The 16383-nt window shown below is 37.5% G+C and overlaps 1 protein-coding gene across 9 annotated transcripts in view; it reads left to right on the top strand.

Moving 5' to 3' along the window:
• pum2 (pumilio RNA-binding family member 2) overlaps positions 1–16383 on the top strand; it is a 224951-nt gene that overhangs the window by 90308 nt on the left and 118260 nt on the right. For 8 of the 9 annotated variants that reach the window (XM_067417377.1, XM_067417370.1, XM_067417376.1 and 5 more), the window contains exon 11: positions 1210–1321. In XM_067417377.1, coding sequence (XP_067273478.1) covers positions 1210–1321 — 112 coding nt within the window. The remainder of the gene's footprint in view (positions 1–1209; positions 1322–16383) is intronic. The other variant, XM_067417373.1, reaches the window with a different exon arrangement.

The following is a 16383-nucleotide window of genomic DNA, read 5'->3' as shown; positions in this document are numbered from 1 at the left end:
TGTTTAAAAATGATTTGTTTCATAGCCTATTTCCCCGCAAAGATGCGTCATGTCGGTCTGCGCTTTGAGATGAATGTGGGACACGAGATGGATAGACACCTTCTTGAATATATTGAATATCTTTTCTCCTGATGTTGCAAAGCAACACTTGTTGTAAAACGTCTAAAGAGTGAGTTTTATATTGCACAGGGTCAAGATATTTAGCCTATGTTTGATTATGCACTGCTAGAGAAAACAAAAGTAAAATTGCTGGGTGTGAACTGCACGCTATTAAAATAAACTTAACGTGCCTCAAGTCTTATAACAAGCACAAACTGTGTTAAATAAAATTTCATCTTACAGTGTTTTTCTACTTTATCACAGTAAAAGATGTGAATGAGTATAATAGACTTAACCAAACGAAAGGAAGAAACGTTTATAATTCCCTGCGAAAAGGAGTGTGAAGCGAGTGAAGATTTGGGAAAAGAAACTAGATGTCCCATGGGATAAAATGGACTAACGTTAGGCCTATTGTTAAAATTCACAGAAATCGGAATATCGGATGACCAGATTGCAAAACAATTAAAAAGATGGCAAATCCTCTCTCATTTGGTATGAATCCATAGCCTTTGTTTTTATGGCTGCGTAACATCTACGAATTTATTTCCCTTGTAAACAAAGCTTTGTGCTTCCCCCCTGTGGTAATAATCACATAAAACAGCATTCACATCAAAACACTGGGTCAATAATGAAATTATTGTTCTAAGTAGAAAATATTATGTAAGATATATTCAAATAAAAAGTACAACTCCTTGGTAAGTGGAACCAAGCTACTTTTTTCCCTCATGTGCAACCTAGCGCAGATGAGTCCTAATTGGGTTAGTAAAATAATAAAATTATAGTTTTTAAGTAGAAAATAGTATTTATGTAAAGAGATAAAATACAGAGTAGCCTATAGTAAATTATGTATTTTTATAAAAAAAATTTTTTTTTTTAAAAACGACAACGTCATCACTATAAAGTGAACATGCAGGCTGGAATGTAAAATGTATTTATTTATTTTTTGCGGCGATGACTGTGATGATCTCAGGCGTCATGTGACCACGGTATTGTGGTAAAACGGTAACCATCCAAGCCCTACCATTTAGTCAATGATTAAATAAACAAGTTGCTTTAGATGCTAGTGATTTACTTTAGGCTATTTTGCAACTCTTTCATACCTCCTTATAGGTGATGCGTGCGGGGACCAATCAGCGACCTTTGACCCCTGGCCAGAGCCAACAGAGTCAGCAAGAGTCCCTTGCTGCCGCAAACCCAGCCCTGGCCTTTACAGGTATGCCAGGTGAGTCATGCTCTGACCTTCTCTCCCTGTTTTAACTCATGCATGCATTTCAAAATGGGTTATTTTTATATTATAGACTATACTTTACATTCAAGTTAATGCCTTGTTTACATAGCCACATACACAGACTACCTTGGATTCCTAGACTCGCCTCTCAGTAGTGTTAATTTAGTCCTGTGTCAATTTCTTGTTTTACTTTACTTTTTAAGTTTTCGTCATATTTAGTCAACCTTGTTCTGTTTTTGCTTGGTCAAGTTTTCGTCAACTAACCCCTGGTTTCACAGACAAGAATTAAGCCTAGTTCCAGACTAAAAATGCATGTTTGCTCAACTGTCTCAACTGAAAGCAACATGCACTGAAATATTTAAAATCTAATAACCCTTTTTTTTTTCGCACACCTGGCACCCCCCTTGAAACAGGTAAAGCTAAATTTTGAACAAAAAGCTGAGAAAATCACGTATTTGTGAAAGACAAGTTTCCAGATCAGATTCAGAGCGATGATCAAACACAGATGGAGTAGATCGAGTCTATCAACACTCCTAATGCTTGCACAGTTTTCCATTTGCATTTTTTAAAAAATTTTTTAACAATGGTCTTATCTGTTTTTAAAAGGATAGACAGTTAAACAGGACATACAACTTTAACCTCAACCTTGCAGACTTTGTTGTCTATATTAGGTAGTGGTAAATGGACTGCATTTATATAGCACACTTAATAGGACCCTATGGCCATCCAAAGCGCTTTACATTTTGCCTCACATTCACCCATTCATACACCGACGGCGATGTCAGCCATGTAAGGCACCATCCAGCTCGTCGGGAGCAGCAGGGGTCCAAACGGCCAGTTGTTCCATTTATCCTAACTGTATTTCATCAAAACTACATCATCCACTTGTATGGTTGGCTTGTCATCAGTCCTCTTATGATGTTTCTGAAGAGTCACCAAATACTCCTGTCTCCATCATTTCCAGAAGCTCTCTGCCAGACACTGCGCTTGTTTCCACTGATTTTTGTGAAGATCCTTATAATCAAAGTCACCTTGTAGGCACTGTCACCGAGTAATCTTTTGAGTGAGAATCATTGCAAGTGTTGCAAATTGAAGAATTGTCAGGGTCAGTTGACACTGGAATCAATGGTCTGGCATTTAGAATGGCCATGACTTCTGCTATCAGTGTCGTCAATACTTCATGTGTGAGGCGGTTTGAGTCAGACTGCAGCAACATCCCTTCCAGATTCTGATGTGCTATTCCTAGTATCAGCGTTGAATTGTAACTCTTGGCACACACTCCCATTAAAGTTTGTGCCTCTGTCAGAGCGAAGCTGTTTGAATGACCCACGGATTGCAAAGAATAATGCTGTAAAGCATTTATAAAGGGGGTTCTGAGATGAGTCTGTCAGCTGGTAGTGGTGCCATTTCATTTACATTAACCTCACACGGTAATGGAGGACAATAGGCACATTCCGTTTACCTCATACTATCCATTCTCCTGCTGACCGGATGGTGCCTTCAGTAAAATTACGACCTTGATGGAAAGCATAGTAATGTCTCACTATCAGAGTTGCTATGTGATAAATTCTTGGTAGTATGACACGATGTCTCTTATCTCTTAGTTAGTCAGTCTTGGTAAGGCATCCTCCAATCTGAAGGAGTCCATCCTCGTCAATGAAAGGATTTAACTTTCTCAGCTCTTACTCTTTTTTTGAGAGCTGAATCCCGTCTTCCAAACATTTGAACTCTTCTCTATAGAATTCTTGCTGGGCACAAAGAATGACAACTGTTTTAGCTTGCCAATGTGCATCAACATCCCCTTTGTGAGTCTTGGAGTATGTTCTTGTTACAAGTTTTGTGATGGCTTGTAGTCTCTTCCAGCTAGAAAATCATTCAAAACATGCTGAGTTGAACTGACCCTCTGTAGCCTTGCTGTAGTTGACAGCAACTTGGGCCCGAGCCTCAACATCAAGGTCTGGGTCAACAAGGTCAAAGCTGTTGCTCTGCGGAGGCTCACTGCTGTTCTTAAAGAAACCATGGCCTGAGAACCAGTTAGAGGACCCAAGTTTGTCTACCAACGTGGATCTGGTGGCGTGATACGCTGGATTCTACTTGTTGGTAACATATTGCCACTGTTATGGATGACTTAATTTCCTGATGCGATTGACTCGGTTTTGCAACATACAAATTAAGTCTTCTGGAGGTGTTATGGATGTACCCGAGAACAAACCTGCTGTCATTGAAAACTCACGGCTTGCGTCTCAATGTCTATCTCACTGCAGATTGGATCCGCCATCTCATCTGCCAGGACTGCGGCACACAGCTCCAGACGTTCCAGACGTGTAACTGTATGGGCTGGATGTGGCACCAACTTCGCTCTGCCCATAATGAATCCTAAGTGGCACTGGTTTATCATTTGTGACGCACAGGTAGGCTATGGCAGCAATAGCTTGTGTGGAGGCGTCAGAGAATAAACAGAGTTCTCAACATTGGGTGAAGAAAGAGGGATAGGCACATACCTTCATTTGATGTGTAACTTCTCTAGTTCCAGAAGAGACTTTTCATGACTTCCAGGACATTTGCTTGTCTGATGGGAGAGGATCATCCCAATTCTATTCTTTGGATGACAGTTCTCTGACGCAAGCCTTTCCTTGAACCATGATGGGTGCAACAAAGCCCAGGTGATCATAGAAGAGCTGAACTGTAGATTAGTTGCCTCTTTTTGTGAACTGTTTCTTGTAAACCTTTCTTAGGATACTTATAAACCAAAACTGTCACTTTCCATATTCAATATCAGTCCAAGACTCCGCGTGAGAGGATCCGCACCAAAGTCATGGTCTTTTAAGTTTTTGCAAGGTCCTCAGGGGCAAATGCTATCATGACCTTGCTGCTATTGGAAGCGATTTTGTGTAGTTTTAAGTTTAATGCTGCTAACATTTTTTGAGTCCTCTTTAGAAGATCGCTAGTTTCATCTTCTGTTAGAACTGACATCAGTCCACCATCCACATAGAAGTTTCTCATGATGAACTTCTTACTGTCTGTGCCGCATTTACCTTGATGTCCTTGTGCAGCTCTTCTTAGACCATAAATGGCAACTGATGGTGAGGGGTTGTTGCCAAATATGTGCACCTGTATTCTGTGATGTTATTGTTTAAGTTGTTATCCTTATTCCAGAGGAACTGTAAATAATCACGATGATCCTCTTGAACAACAAAAGCGTAGAATATCTGCTGGATGAAGTGGTGACTGCAATATTCTCTTTCCTTAAGCGGATTAAGACACCCAGCAGGGCATTGTTTAAGTCTGGCCCGCTGAGCAGCACGTCATTAAGTGACACATCGTCATGTTTGGCACTCGAATCAAAAAACACTCTAATATGATTTGTTTTTTGAGGATGATAGACCCTGAATAGAAGGTAAGTACCACCTCTCTTGATATTCCTCAAGTTCTGTCGCTAGTTCTGCTAAGTTATTCTCAAATACCTTTTTTCATGAACTCCAGGAAGTGTTCTTTCATGTCTGTGTGTTTGTCTAGTGTATGTCGTCGCAGAGGCCTACCCTCTGTTGTTTGGAAGACGGCGGAGGGTTTGCAGAATGGCACTACCCAGCTTTTTGCCTAATCCATATAAACTTCTTTGTACAATATGTCCAGGAATGTTTGATCTTCAACTGACAGCTACTTTTTCATCATCAAATCTGTCGAAGACTGGCTGCAAGTTTTCTGTCACTTTACCATGGAATTCTGAGTCCACAATTCTTGATCGGTGAGTGTTTTTTCTCTTAAGTGTCTCTTTTACTTGTGTGTGTGTTTTGTACTCTCTGACAATGAGTGGTTTGTGAGCCCGTCCCAAACAAATGTCTCCAACGATAACCCACCTGAGATCAAGAGATTGGGCGTAGGGGTCTTTATGGTCTCCGTTATACTGCTGCCTCACTTTATGTACTCGTAAAATTTCTCTTCCTAGCAGGATGAAGATCTGAACATTTTCATTGAGTGGTGGTATCTAATCTACTACAAGTCTCGGATTGGGAAAATAGCGGTCTATTTCAGCTGTGGGTATCTCTGACCAGTCGTTTCCTCTATCCTCTTCATGAGTGAATGTTCAACTGACACTGGGGTTCCATTGGTCTCTTCCAGTCTTTGCAAAACCATGTTTAGCCCTGCAGCTGTGTTGTGGCTGTATATGGCTAGGATACTTTTTGCTTGTTCCTTAGACGCTGGCCCGAGCCATTTAATCAAGAGGTCTAACTCTTCTCTTGGAAATAAGGTAAGATAAGAGTGGTAAGTCAATGTCATGGCAAGAGTCTATATCTGTATTTTTCACAGCAGTCACAAACTCTGCCTCTTCTGTGGTGGCTGTAGCTGCCTCCTTTTCTTTCTGTAGAATGTGTCTTGTTGGGTAACACTTTATAAAAACGTTCAGTTGTAATTCATTTATAAGTGGTTAGTTAATGATGAGCTAATCATTTACAAAACATTCATAAATGATTATCAAGTGAAATGCTAACATTTTATGAATGTTTTGTAAATTCCATTACAAGTCATTTACAAGTGATTAATGATTAAATAATGATTTATAAAACATGACTATGCATTCATAAATGATTTAGTGATTGTTATTAATTAATTTACATATATTTAGTAGATTCAGTTATAAGTAATTTTCAATTTATTAGTTAATGATGAACTAATAATTTACAAAACAAGACTTTGCATTCCATAAATGTTATGTTTTGTGTTTTGTAGATTCTATGACTAAATATAATTGAACTATAACAATCAGAAAACTGTTTATATGAAATTAAAATTATTAGTGGTAGTTATAAGTCTATTTTCCACGTTTGATTAGACAAATCTGTGAAATTGATGACTAAATAATCGTTATTTGTCACAAAGCTGCAGATGACAGATTTTAATACAATTTACAGTTTAAATTATGACAGTATTACATCACATGTTTAATTAAAAGTCAGAGTACTTATTTTGTAATAATTCTAGAGTACTTTTTTCTACTGTAAATGCTGTTCTTCATCCTACTGTGACTCCTGCACTTATTCCTTCTGCTGTCATGTGTGAAGAGTTTTTAAAACATTTTATTGGTAAGGTTAATGGAATTAGATCTCGAATTTCACCTGTTGGCAATGATTGTATTGTTTCTGTTGCCCCTCAGAAACAATTGTCCAGTTTCATGCCCGTTTCTTTGCGGGAGCTTAAAGGGGGGGTGAAACACTCAGTTTCAGTCAGTGTCATGTCAATCTTGAGTACCTATAGAGTAGCATTGCATCCTGCATATCTCCGAAAAGTCTTTATTTTTTTAATAATTATATAAGAAAGATGCGCTGTTCCGAGTCTTTCCGAAAAAAGCAGAGCGGGTGGGGGCGTATCGTGTGAGCAGAGCTAAATAATGACGTGTGCGCGCTGCTGCTATTGTGTTGAGTCGAGTGCGTCGTAAAGCTGTGTCATCCCTAACAGCGGGAAAAACTTTATTCAAAATAAAAATATGGCTTTTAATCAGATACAGCCATACATCTATGATCCGGAATCAGACCCAGAGGCTGCAGTTGAACAGGAGCCGCAGCAAAAACGACTAGAGCAGGACGTCTCTATGTGGTACAAGTTATACACTAACTATATAATATGCTTAGCGACTTGTGTTGTTTACATATTTATACTTGAATTATATCGTCGTATTTTTGTCTTTGAAGGTGTACATGTGAGAAGTGCAGTTGTGCACGTGTGTGTGTGTGTTTACGCGTGGTTTGTGTAGACAATTGTAACGTTATTAAGCGGACTGGTTTTGCACGGCAGGCTAAGTTAGTGTTTACATAGAAAGACACGGAATAGTAGCACATTTGAATGAAGAAGCGCGCTTATTTAGTTCAACACAGTGTTAATTTTGACAGCAAATTCAGATTTAGTCTTAGTCTTAGTCTTTTGAATAACACACCATTTAGTTTTAGTCCCATTTTAGTCATCTGAAATCTTTTAGTCTTAGTCTAGTTTTAGTCGACTAAATATCATAAGAGATTTAGTCTTAGTCTCACGGGTCGGTTTGTATAACGTTTTAGGTTCACGGTTTCAGTACGGTTCGGTATTTGCTATGTTCACAGAATAAAGGACTATTAAAAATAAAGAAAATAAGAACAAATAACTTAAATACAAGCAGTAGCACAAATAAATTCTATTGAGCAAAGATACTGATAAAATGAACAATGCATTTCCTGTTTTTCAGGTAGGTCTAATGTTAGTTTTAGGTAGAGAAATAGAATAAATAATCCAATGTAAAATAACTACATATTTAACTGTTTAAATGAAAGATTAATCCTTATTAAACTTACACAAGCTATTCAATCAAGAGCAGTGAGTCCTCATATTTTCTTTGACATTAAAGGTTGCTGCCCCTTTAAGACAGGGGTATGCGTCGTCTTTCTCGCATGTATAAAGTCCTCTTAAGGCATATTCCGACTATGTCTGCTTGGATACTTAACAAGATGGACATGTTGACATACTTTTTGTATGAGTTTGTCCGTTCAAGCGCAAGACTTGAAAGATAACTGAATTTTTGCGCGCTGTGGGACGCGTGCGCGCTCTCGGATGACAGATCTTCACACAGCGCGTGCGCGCTCTCATTCGCGTCTTCTGGCGAATATACCCGGGTGAGGACGGCGAAATGACTGGACAAACGGCAGCACTCATGCATTGAACACAGTTTACAAAGAGAAACCGTTTTGCCAGTTTTTCTTTTATTATCGCTGTTGTAGTGTAGCCTATCACGAGGAGCCAGCACGTGTATCCATCGACAGAAACATACATAAAGCATTATTTTCAAGTTACAACCCATATCAAAGATGCGTCATCATCAGATGTGAGATGAACCGCGGTGCAAGTGCAGTTTACACGGCACCCCGGTTGGGAACCGCTGGTCTAATCAATACAGGTCAGACGTGGTTTTCTTTAGCTTCTATTTTATTCCAAGTTTAGCAGCTAGCGGGAACACGGTGGTTTATCTGATAAAATAAACTTGGCCTGCGTGCTTTGGCATGTATTTCTGGATGAGTCGTCTGTAAATGTCTCTTCGAGTTGGTGGTGTTTTTCCCAGCGATTCATATGTGAAATGTGACCAGATGTCAAATCTTCGTTTTCGTCCTGCCTCTGACATTTCTATTCTGTCTTTTCTGTGTAACTGCCGCTGCTGCGTTTGTTTAGCTGTTGCGCGTGCATTTGCCGCGGCTTTTTTAAATGGCTCGGCTGCTTCTGCATAGATCAACCTACCCTCAAAGATTCGCTCTGATTGAATTTCTACCCAACACGGCCCACAAAAAGAGTACTTATGATTGGATCTCTTCTCCATTCGTACCTCCCATATATTTTCGTCTCATTTTTATTCGTTGACTAAAGTGTCAGTTATATTTCGTCACGTTCTTCGTCATCATATCTGACTTTTTATTTAGTTTTTATTTAGTTTTCGTCCGTGAAAAAGGTTAGTTGACGAATATTTTTCGTCATAGTCTTCGTCAACGAAATTAACACTGGTTCAACATATTTCCCCACTCTTGTGTATTGTTGTTTGGAGTGCTTTTACAATACACAAACATAAAGTTACACATATAGTGGCCAGCTAAACAAATGTACACGCACTACATCGCATGCTCCATTGATCAATTTCTATATATAGTAATATATATAGTAACTATACGTGATCATGTTTGGGCTACTTGATGAGCATAGGCAAAAACACAGACATTTGAAGCAGTCTAACTCACCGCCCGCGGTTCTAACGTTGGGACCTTTATCGTTGGGACTGCTCCATCATTCAGCATTAGGCGATTGGAAAATCCGGCGTCAAGCTGGGCCTTGTTTATGAAACAGTCGGCAGCAAACAGATATAAACATTCGTGCAACTCAGTTGCTGATCCGGAAAAGCAAATTCCATCCACTGTTGCCTTACCGCGGGGTTTTTGGGGAATCTGTGCAGGACTGTCTTGGTCTGGCAACCAAAAACGCACTTTTTGATGTCATTGTTAATTGTGCACATCACCTGTGCAGCGCAGCCTACGAGCCAGCGCTTTGATGGGCGTAGCCTGTTACTTTCGCTCTCTCCCTCTCTCTCTCTCACGCTCTTCCGGTAGAATTGTCCGTAAGGCCCATACAAGGAAATTCCGCCCCCATTAACGTCAAAGGGGACGCATGATCGCAAAAAACTTGCCGAAACTTATGACTAACCGGAAGTAGTATTTTTGACAAAGAAATACTCCCATCAAACGTCCACCTTAACTTTTGAAACTTTGTCCATGTTTAGTATGGGATTCCATGTCTTTAACAGTTTAAAAAGATCAGTATGCATGAAACAGCATTTCACCCCCCCTTTAAGGATATAATTGCTCATATGAAGCCCACTAGGTTCTCTGTTTAAGCAGGTACTTGATTCAATTGGCCCAAGTATTCTGTCTATTATGAATATTAGTCTGTCATCTGGTGTTGTTCCAGTTAGTTTTAAGCACGCGGTTATTACCCTTTTAAAAAACCCCGCCTTAGACCCATTTGACATGAGTAGTTTTTGTCCGATCTCAAAGTTGCCATTTATTTCTAAGATACTAGAAAAAAATGTGAATGTAAAGCTTAATGAATTTTTAATTAGGAATACAATTTCCGATAGATTCCAATCAGGTTTTAGAGTTGGTCATAGTACAGAATCTGCTCTTTTGAGAGTGTCTAATGATATCCTTCGAGCTGTTGATTCTGGGAATCGTGTTGTCTTGCTGATGTTAGATCTTGCAGCTGCATTTGATACAGTTGATCATAACATTCTCATTGATCGTCTTAGAGATCAGATTGGTATTGGATGGACTGCATTTATATAGCGCTTTTATCCAAAGCGCTTTACATTTTTGCCTCACATTCACCCATTCATACACCGACGGCGATGTCAGCCATGTAAGGCGCCATCCAGCTCGTCGGGAGCAGCTGGGGTTAGGTGTCTTGCTCATGGACACTTCGACACTTGGTCAGGTGGAACTGGGGATTGAACCACCAACCTTCTGGTTTGTAGACAACCTACATGAACCACTGAGCCACTGCCGGCTTAGCCCTGAAATGGTTCTCTTCTTATTTGAAGGAGAGGACTTTTTCAGTCTGCTTAGGTGATTATTCTTCTTCCGTTGCCCCCCTTGTGTGTGGGGTTCCACAGGGCTCAATACTGGGACCGATTTTATTTTCCCTTTATATGCTCCCTCTGGGCTCTGTCTTTAAGAAATTTGGGATTCAGTGTCATCTTTATGCAGATGATTCTCAAATTTACTTCCCATTGAAACAAGGGCATAAATGTGCCATTCAGTCTCTTCATGCATGTTTGGCAGAAGTTAAGTGCTGGCTTGCGAAACATTTTCTCTTAATTAAATGAGGATAAGACCGAGGTTATTTTATTTGGAAATAAGGGGTGTGTGGATGATGACTGCCTAAGGTTGCTTCCTGGGAAAAAACTGTCTAGTGTAAGGAACCTTGGTGTTATTTTTTGACTCTGAGCTGAAATTTGAGCAGCAAATCAACGCTGTCGCTAAGAATAGCTTCTCCCATCTTAGATTAATATCAAAATTAAAATCTATCCTTACTTTGAATGATATGGAGAAGGTTGTTCATGCTTTTGTGTCATCGCTTTTGGATTATTGTAATGTGTTGTATCTGGGTGTGAGTCAGGCTTCCCTCTCCCGTTTGCAGCTTGTTCAGAACTCAGCTGCCAGACTTTTAACGGGCACTAAAAAGAGAGAACATATTACTCCAGTTTTAATTAAACTGCATTGGTTACCCATACGATATAGAATTCAATATAAAGTGCTGTTGTATGTTTTTAAGTCTCTGCATGGTCTAGCCCCTGATTATGTTACTGATTTAATCAGCCGCTGTCACTCCAGCAGGTCTCTGCGCTCAAATCAGTTGCTTCTTGTGGTTCCACGAACATGTTTAAAATGTAAAGGTGACCGGGCTTTCTCTGTTGCAGCTCCTAGGCTTTGGAACAACCTTCCGCTGTCTGTAAAGACTTGTCCATCATTGGTTGTTTTTCAGACTGCGCTAAAAACGTATTTGTTTTCCTTAGCTTTTGATAATGCTTTGTAAGTTGTATATGTCATATTTTTGTATTGTTTTTGCGCTTATTATTTTTAAATTTTCTTGTATACCTCATGTACAGCACTTTGGTTCCACTTGTGGTGTTGAAAGTGCTCTATAAATAAATGAAGTTGAAGTTGGAAGTAATTTTAAGGAAACTGTTTGATTTAGTTTACCCATATATGTTAATTAATGCATTAATTACCAAACATGTACTAACATGTATTAATGCTGCTGTATTCATACATTAAGCATTATGACTCATGTCTTTAATTAAGGATAGCTCCTCATTTTTTCATGATTAGTTCATATCTTAACTGATCATGAGTTCATGTTGAATTAACTATTGATTATTCATGATTATTCATGTCCTGTTATTGTAAAGTGTTACCCCTGTTACAAATGACACACATCATTAGTAGACCTTTCTTACCCTTAACAAATAATCTGCACATGTATGCAAGGCATTTACAACTATTTTAGCGTCCCCTAATCTAAAGTGTAGACTATTCATCACTTGTAAATGTTTTACACATCATTTGTAGATCTTTCTTACCTGTTACAAAGGATTTGTACATGTATACAAGATATTTACAACGCTTTATGCATCCCCTAATCTAAAGTGTAGACTATTCATCACTTGTAAATGTTTTACACATAATTTGTAGATACTTCGGTAACACTTTATTTTAAGGTTCAGTTATTAACTATTAACTAGTTGCTTTTTAACATGCATATTAGGATATTATTACTTATAAAGCACATATTAATGCCTTATTCTGCATGACCTTATTTTACATCCCTTAAACCTACCCAATACCTAAAGTCATAGTTAATAGTTAATATGTGTTCCCCATACTAAAGTGTTACCGATATGTCTCACCTGTTACAAATGCATCCATTGATTGCTACCACAAATGTAACGGTAACACTTTATAATAATGTTAAAATAAATAAAGTAATTTATTTTATAAAGTGGTTAGTTAATGATGAACTAATCATTTACAAAACATTCATACATGATTATCAAGTGATATGCTAACATTTTATGAATGTTTTGTAAATTCCGTTACAAGTCATTTACAAGTGATTAGTAAATAATTAACTAATGATTTCTGAAACATGACTACGTGTTCATTAATGATTAATGAGTGATTTGTTAATTATTTTACATATATTTAGTAGATTCAGTTATAAGTAATTTACAATTGATTAGTTAATGATGAACTAATAATTTACAAAACATGCATTTCATACATGTTACTTTTTTGTGTTTTGTAGATTCAGTTATAAATTATTTACAAGTTATTAGATAATGATAAACTAATAATTTACGAATCATGATTATACATTCATAAATGATTATGCTAACGATTTACAAATCTGTCATAAGTTAGGCCTATCTTTAAAAAAATAGCATTTCATAAAATAATCAAACAGATCCTTAGTAAATGGTTAAGTTACTAGTTAATATATTATTAATCACTGAAATGTCAAAATACTATTTTCTCAATAAATTGTTAATCATGAGCAAATGATTATCAAACCATTAGTAAATGATGAGTAGCCTATATAATGTATTGATGCATATCCCAATGCATCAGATCAAGACGCATTTAATTTCTCTGCATTTGTAGACATGATTTTATATATATAAATAGGCTACTTTTTATTGCAAAAACTGACCAAAAACAGTATAAAAGTATTAGCTCATGTTGCATTCCAAGTTTTCTGAAGACATACGATATCTTTATGTGAAGAGCAGAGTTGATCTTAATGTTTTAATCATTGAAATGAGGATCCCTTTATGAACGCGTATTTCTTATATTTATAATTCAAATAATACTTCTGACTCTATAGCATGATGCAAATGGTCCCATGACACATGAGAGCCAATGTCATTTTACAATCAAAGCTGACGTAATGACGCAGTTGGTCACGAGATACACGACAGCCAATGCTGTATTCAATAGCTTGGCTGCAATTCAATATTCATGAATTTATGAATATAATTTGCTAGTCGTTCATTACGTTATTTAAATTTTCTGATAAGGAACATGTTTAATTAAATACAAGTAACCTTTACGGAATTGCTTAATTATCTTACTAAGTTTGTCCTGCAAATTAGTTATAGACTTTCAAATCAATTCTCAATAAGGGATTACTGCTTTACGAGCGCATAAGAAACATTAACTTCACTGATCAGGACAAATTAATATTTCATATGTTCGTACAGTTTATTTTACTAAAATAGTAGCATAAGGCAACTTTAGGTAACGTTTGGATCGTAAGTTTCATTGACTTCGTGTATGTGGAAGAGTAACAGATTCAATTCAAAAATATCTTTTGGAAGTTTAATAAACACAGACTAAAGATAACACTACAATTCACACAGAAAGTACATACTAAATATGCATAAAGAGAGTAGAAAAATAGATAGTAAACGAAAAGAATATGTTTTCGTGACGTTTGAGCACCTATTAGACGGGGTTAATGGAAGCCGATCAGAATGAAACTTGATGGGCATGTTTGACTCATGGTCCTAGAGGTCTGTAAGAATTGTGAAAGAAATCGGCCACTAGTTGGCGCTAACAAATTTTATGGCTCTGTAACCACGTGGTGTTGCACACATCCGCAAAATATGTATATCATATGATCGATCTCCTCATGTTGAACAACTTTGCCTCCGGGACCTTTGCTGTCCATCAAAGCATTAATTAAATATTCGCAATTATGTTAATAACATTCTTTTGCAAACTAGTCTCTGGTTTTTGCCCCGATCGGACCCAAACCAGTCTAGGACAATTCTCTAGACTCTCCAGATCCATAGTTATCAAAAAAAGTTGAACTTTTGCATTTGGATGGCTATAACAGGGCCATTTAGAAAAGAGGCGTGGCAAAATACACCCAAAAGCCTATAAATCCTAGCCTGGATGCCAGCCGAACCTAGCCCCGCCCACAACATTTTTAGGTCGGGCAGTTCGGTCTGGCATCGCTCCATAGAGGAGTAATTATCTCCGAACAGATACTGTTCGGACCAATGAAATCATCAGTGCGGGCTTTAGACGTTGATGGACAGATGATAAACAGTAACGTAATCATGCACGTCATCAAAGGGGCTTGGATTATGTTTACTCGAATCCTAAACGGCTTGTTTGTATATGCATTCACCTTCCTAATTTCTCTTTTAAAGATGATGATCATGTTGGGTAAGTACTCTGTGTATCAATAAAATCTTTTATTTTTTTACAACACCGGCTAAGATTATTTATTCCAGCGCGTGTGCAGACAGGGTTGCCAAGTTTTTACAACAAAATCCGCAAACTACTAGCCCTAAACAATAGCTTCTCGGGGGTTCTCCGGGGGAAAAATGGTGTTTAAAATGTTTTTTTCGCAAGATTGCCTTCCAAAATTCGCACTCATGGATGTATGTATCACAAATTAGTCGCTTCAACCCTTGGACATAGAAAACAACCGTGGAAAAAAAGTGAACTTGGCAACACAGTGCAGTTGAGCTCTGTCTGTTGACATTTGACAATGCGTCGCTTCGTTGCTCTGATTGGTTGTAGGTCTATCCAATTGAGGTCTTTCCTGGTTTGGTTGAAACACGCCTCATAATCACAGGCCAATGGAGCAGTTTCAGACTCATATTCTGACTAGAATTGAGTATGACCACGTCAGGCTATATAAATCCTAAAGGAAAACTCAAAACTTCACAAAAACTGTTTTATAGATGTAACATAACATGCTGAAGTAGCATGCAAAGTTTCATGGAGATCGGACCATAGGTGGTGCTATCAGTGTTAAAAAAGCTTCTAAACCATGTATTCCCTATGGTGAATTGCCTGTATTGGCTGTAAATGGTATTTTCCATCTCTGTAATCAGGTGGGGATAAAACAGCCACTTAATATGCGTATTATGATAGATCTCCTCATACTGAACAACCTTGCCTCGAGAACCAATACTGTCAATCAAATTGTTATTTACATATTTACAATTATGTTAAAAACCTCATTTTACGTGTTAGCCCTAGGTTTTTTGCCTGATAGAAAAAACAAACAAACACTGCATTATGATTCTCTGGACTCAATAGTTATCAAAAACATGTTGAACTTTACACTTTGGCGAGATATAACAGAGTCATTTAGAGAATAGGTGTGGTAAACCATGCTCAAAAACCCATTAATCCTGAACGAAAACTCAAAACTTCACGAAAATAGGTTGGCACATTCAGCACGTGACTCTAAAGAAGCATGCAAAATTTCATGGAGTCCGGGCATTAGATGCCTCTATAACAGTGAAAAAGGTGACAGTGCAATGAGGATTTGACATATTACCTAAAATTGCCACCAGAGGGCAGAAGAGGACCAGTCATTGGTTCATTCTGTCCAATAAGCATTAACTTAAAAAAATAAAAAAAAATAAAAAAAAAAACATAATAGCATTGCAATTTACATTTTGTCAATGTTACCAATTAATTTGTTCATTTGATGTATGTTTTTACAATAATTATTATATTACAATTAAAATAATGCCTGAAAATGTTTTAAAATGGGAAAACCTGGAATAATCTATTTGTTACCTATCATTTATTTCAAATATCTATATCTTCAACATGTGCATGTGAGTTAAACACATTTGATGGCATTAACTTGGAAAATGCCCATTAAATGAAAAACAGACATTTAAAATGAAAATTAGCCAATGAGTGGTGCTCTGATGACACCTGCTCGCTTAACTAGTCATTTTGTCATACTATTTACTTCTTATATTATATAATTCCTATTTAGACATTATAAAGTCACTATTACAACATTTACAATATAAAAATAATAATATTTTTTTTCAAATATATCTGCAACAAAATTAAAGTTTAAATAAGTTAACATGAGCCGCGTTTCCACCGCAGGAACTTTACCCACACTGTAAAAAAATGTACTGTAGAATTTACAGGAATTTACTGGCAAAAAAG

This window comes from Pseudorasbora parva, chromosome 15 (assembly GCF_024679245.1).
Source record: "Pseudorasbora parva isolate DD20220531a chromosome 15, ASM2467924v1, whole genome shotgun sequence".
In the NCBI taxonomy this organism is placed as follows: Eukaryota; Metazoa; Chordata; class Actinopteri; order Cypriniformes; family Gobionidae; genus Pseudorasbora; species Pseudorasbora parva.
The sequence above is the reverse complement of the archived record's forward strand: the minus strand, read 5'-3'. Positions and strand labels throughout refer to the sequence as shown.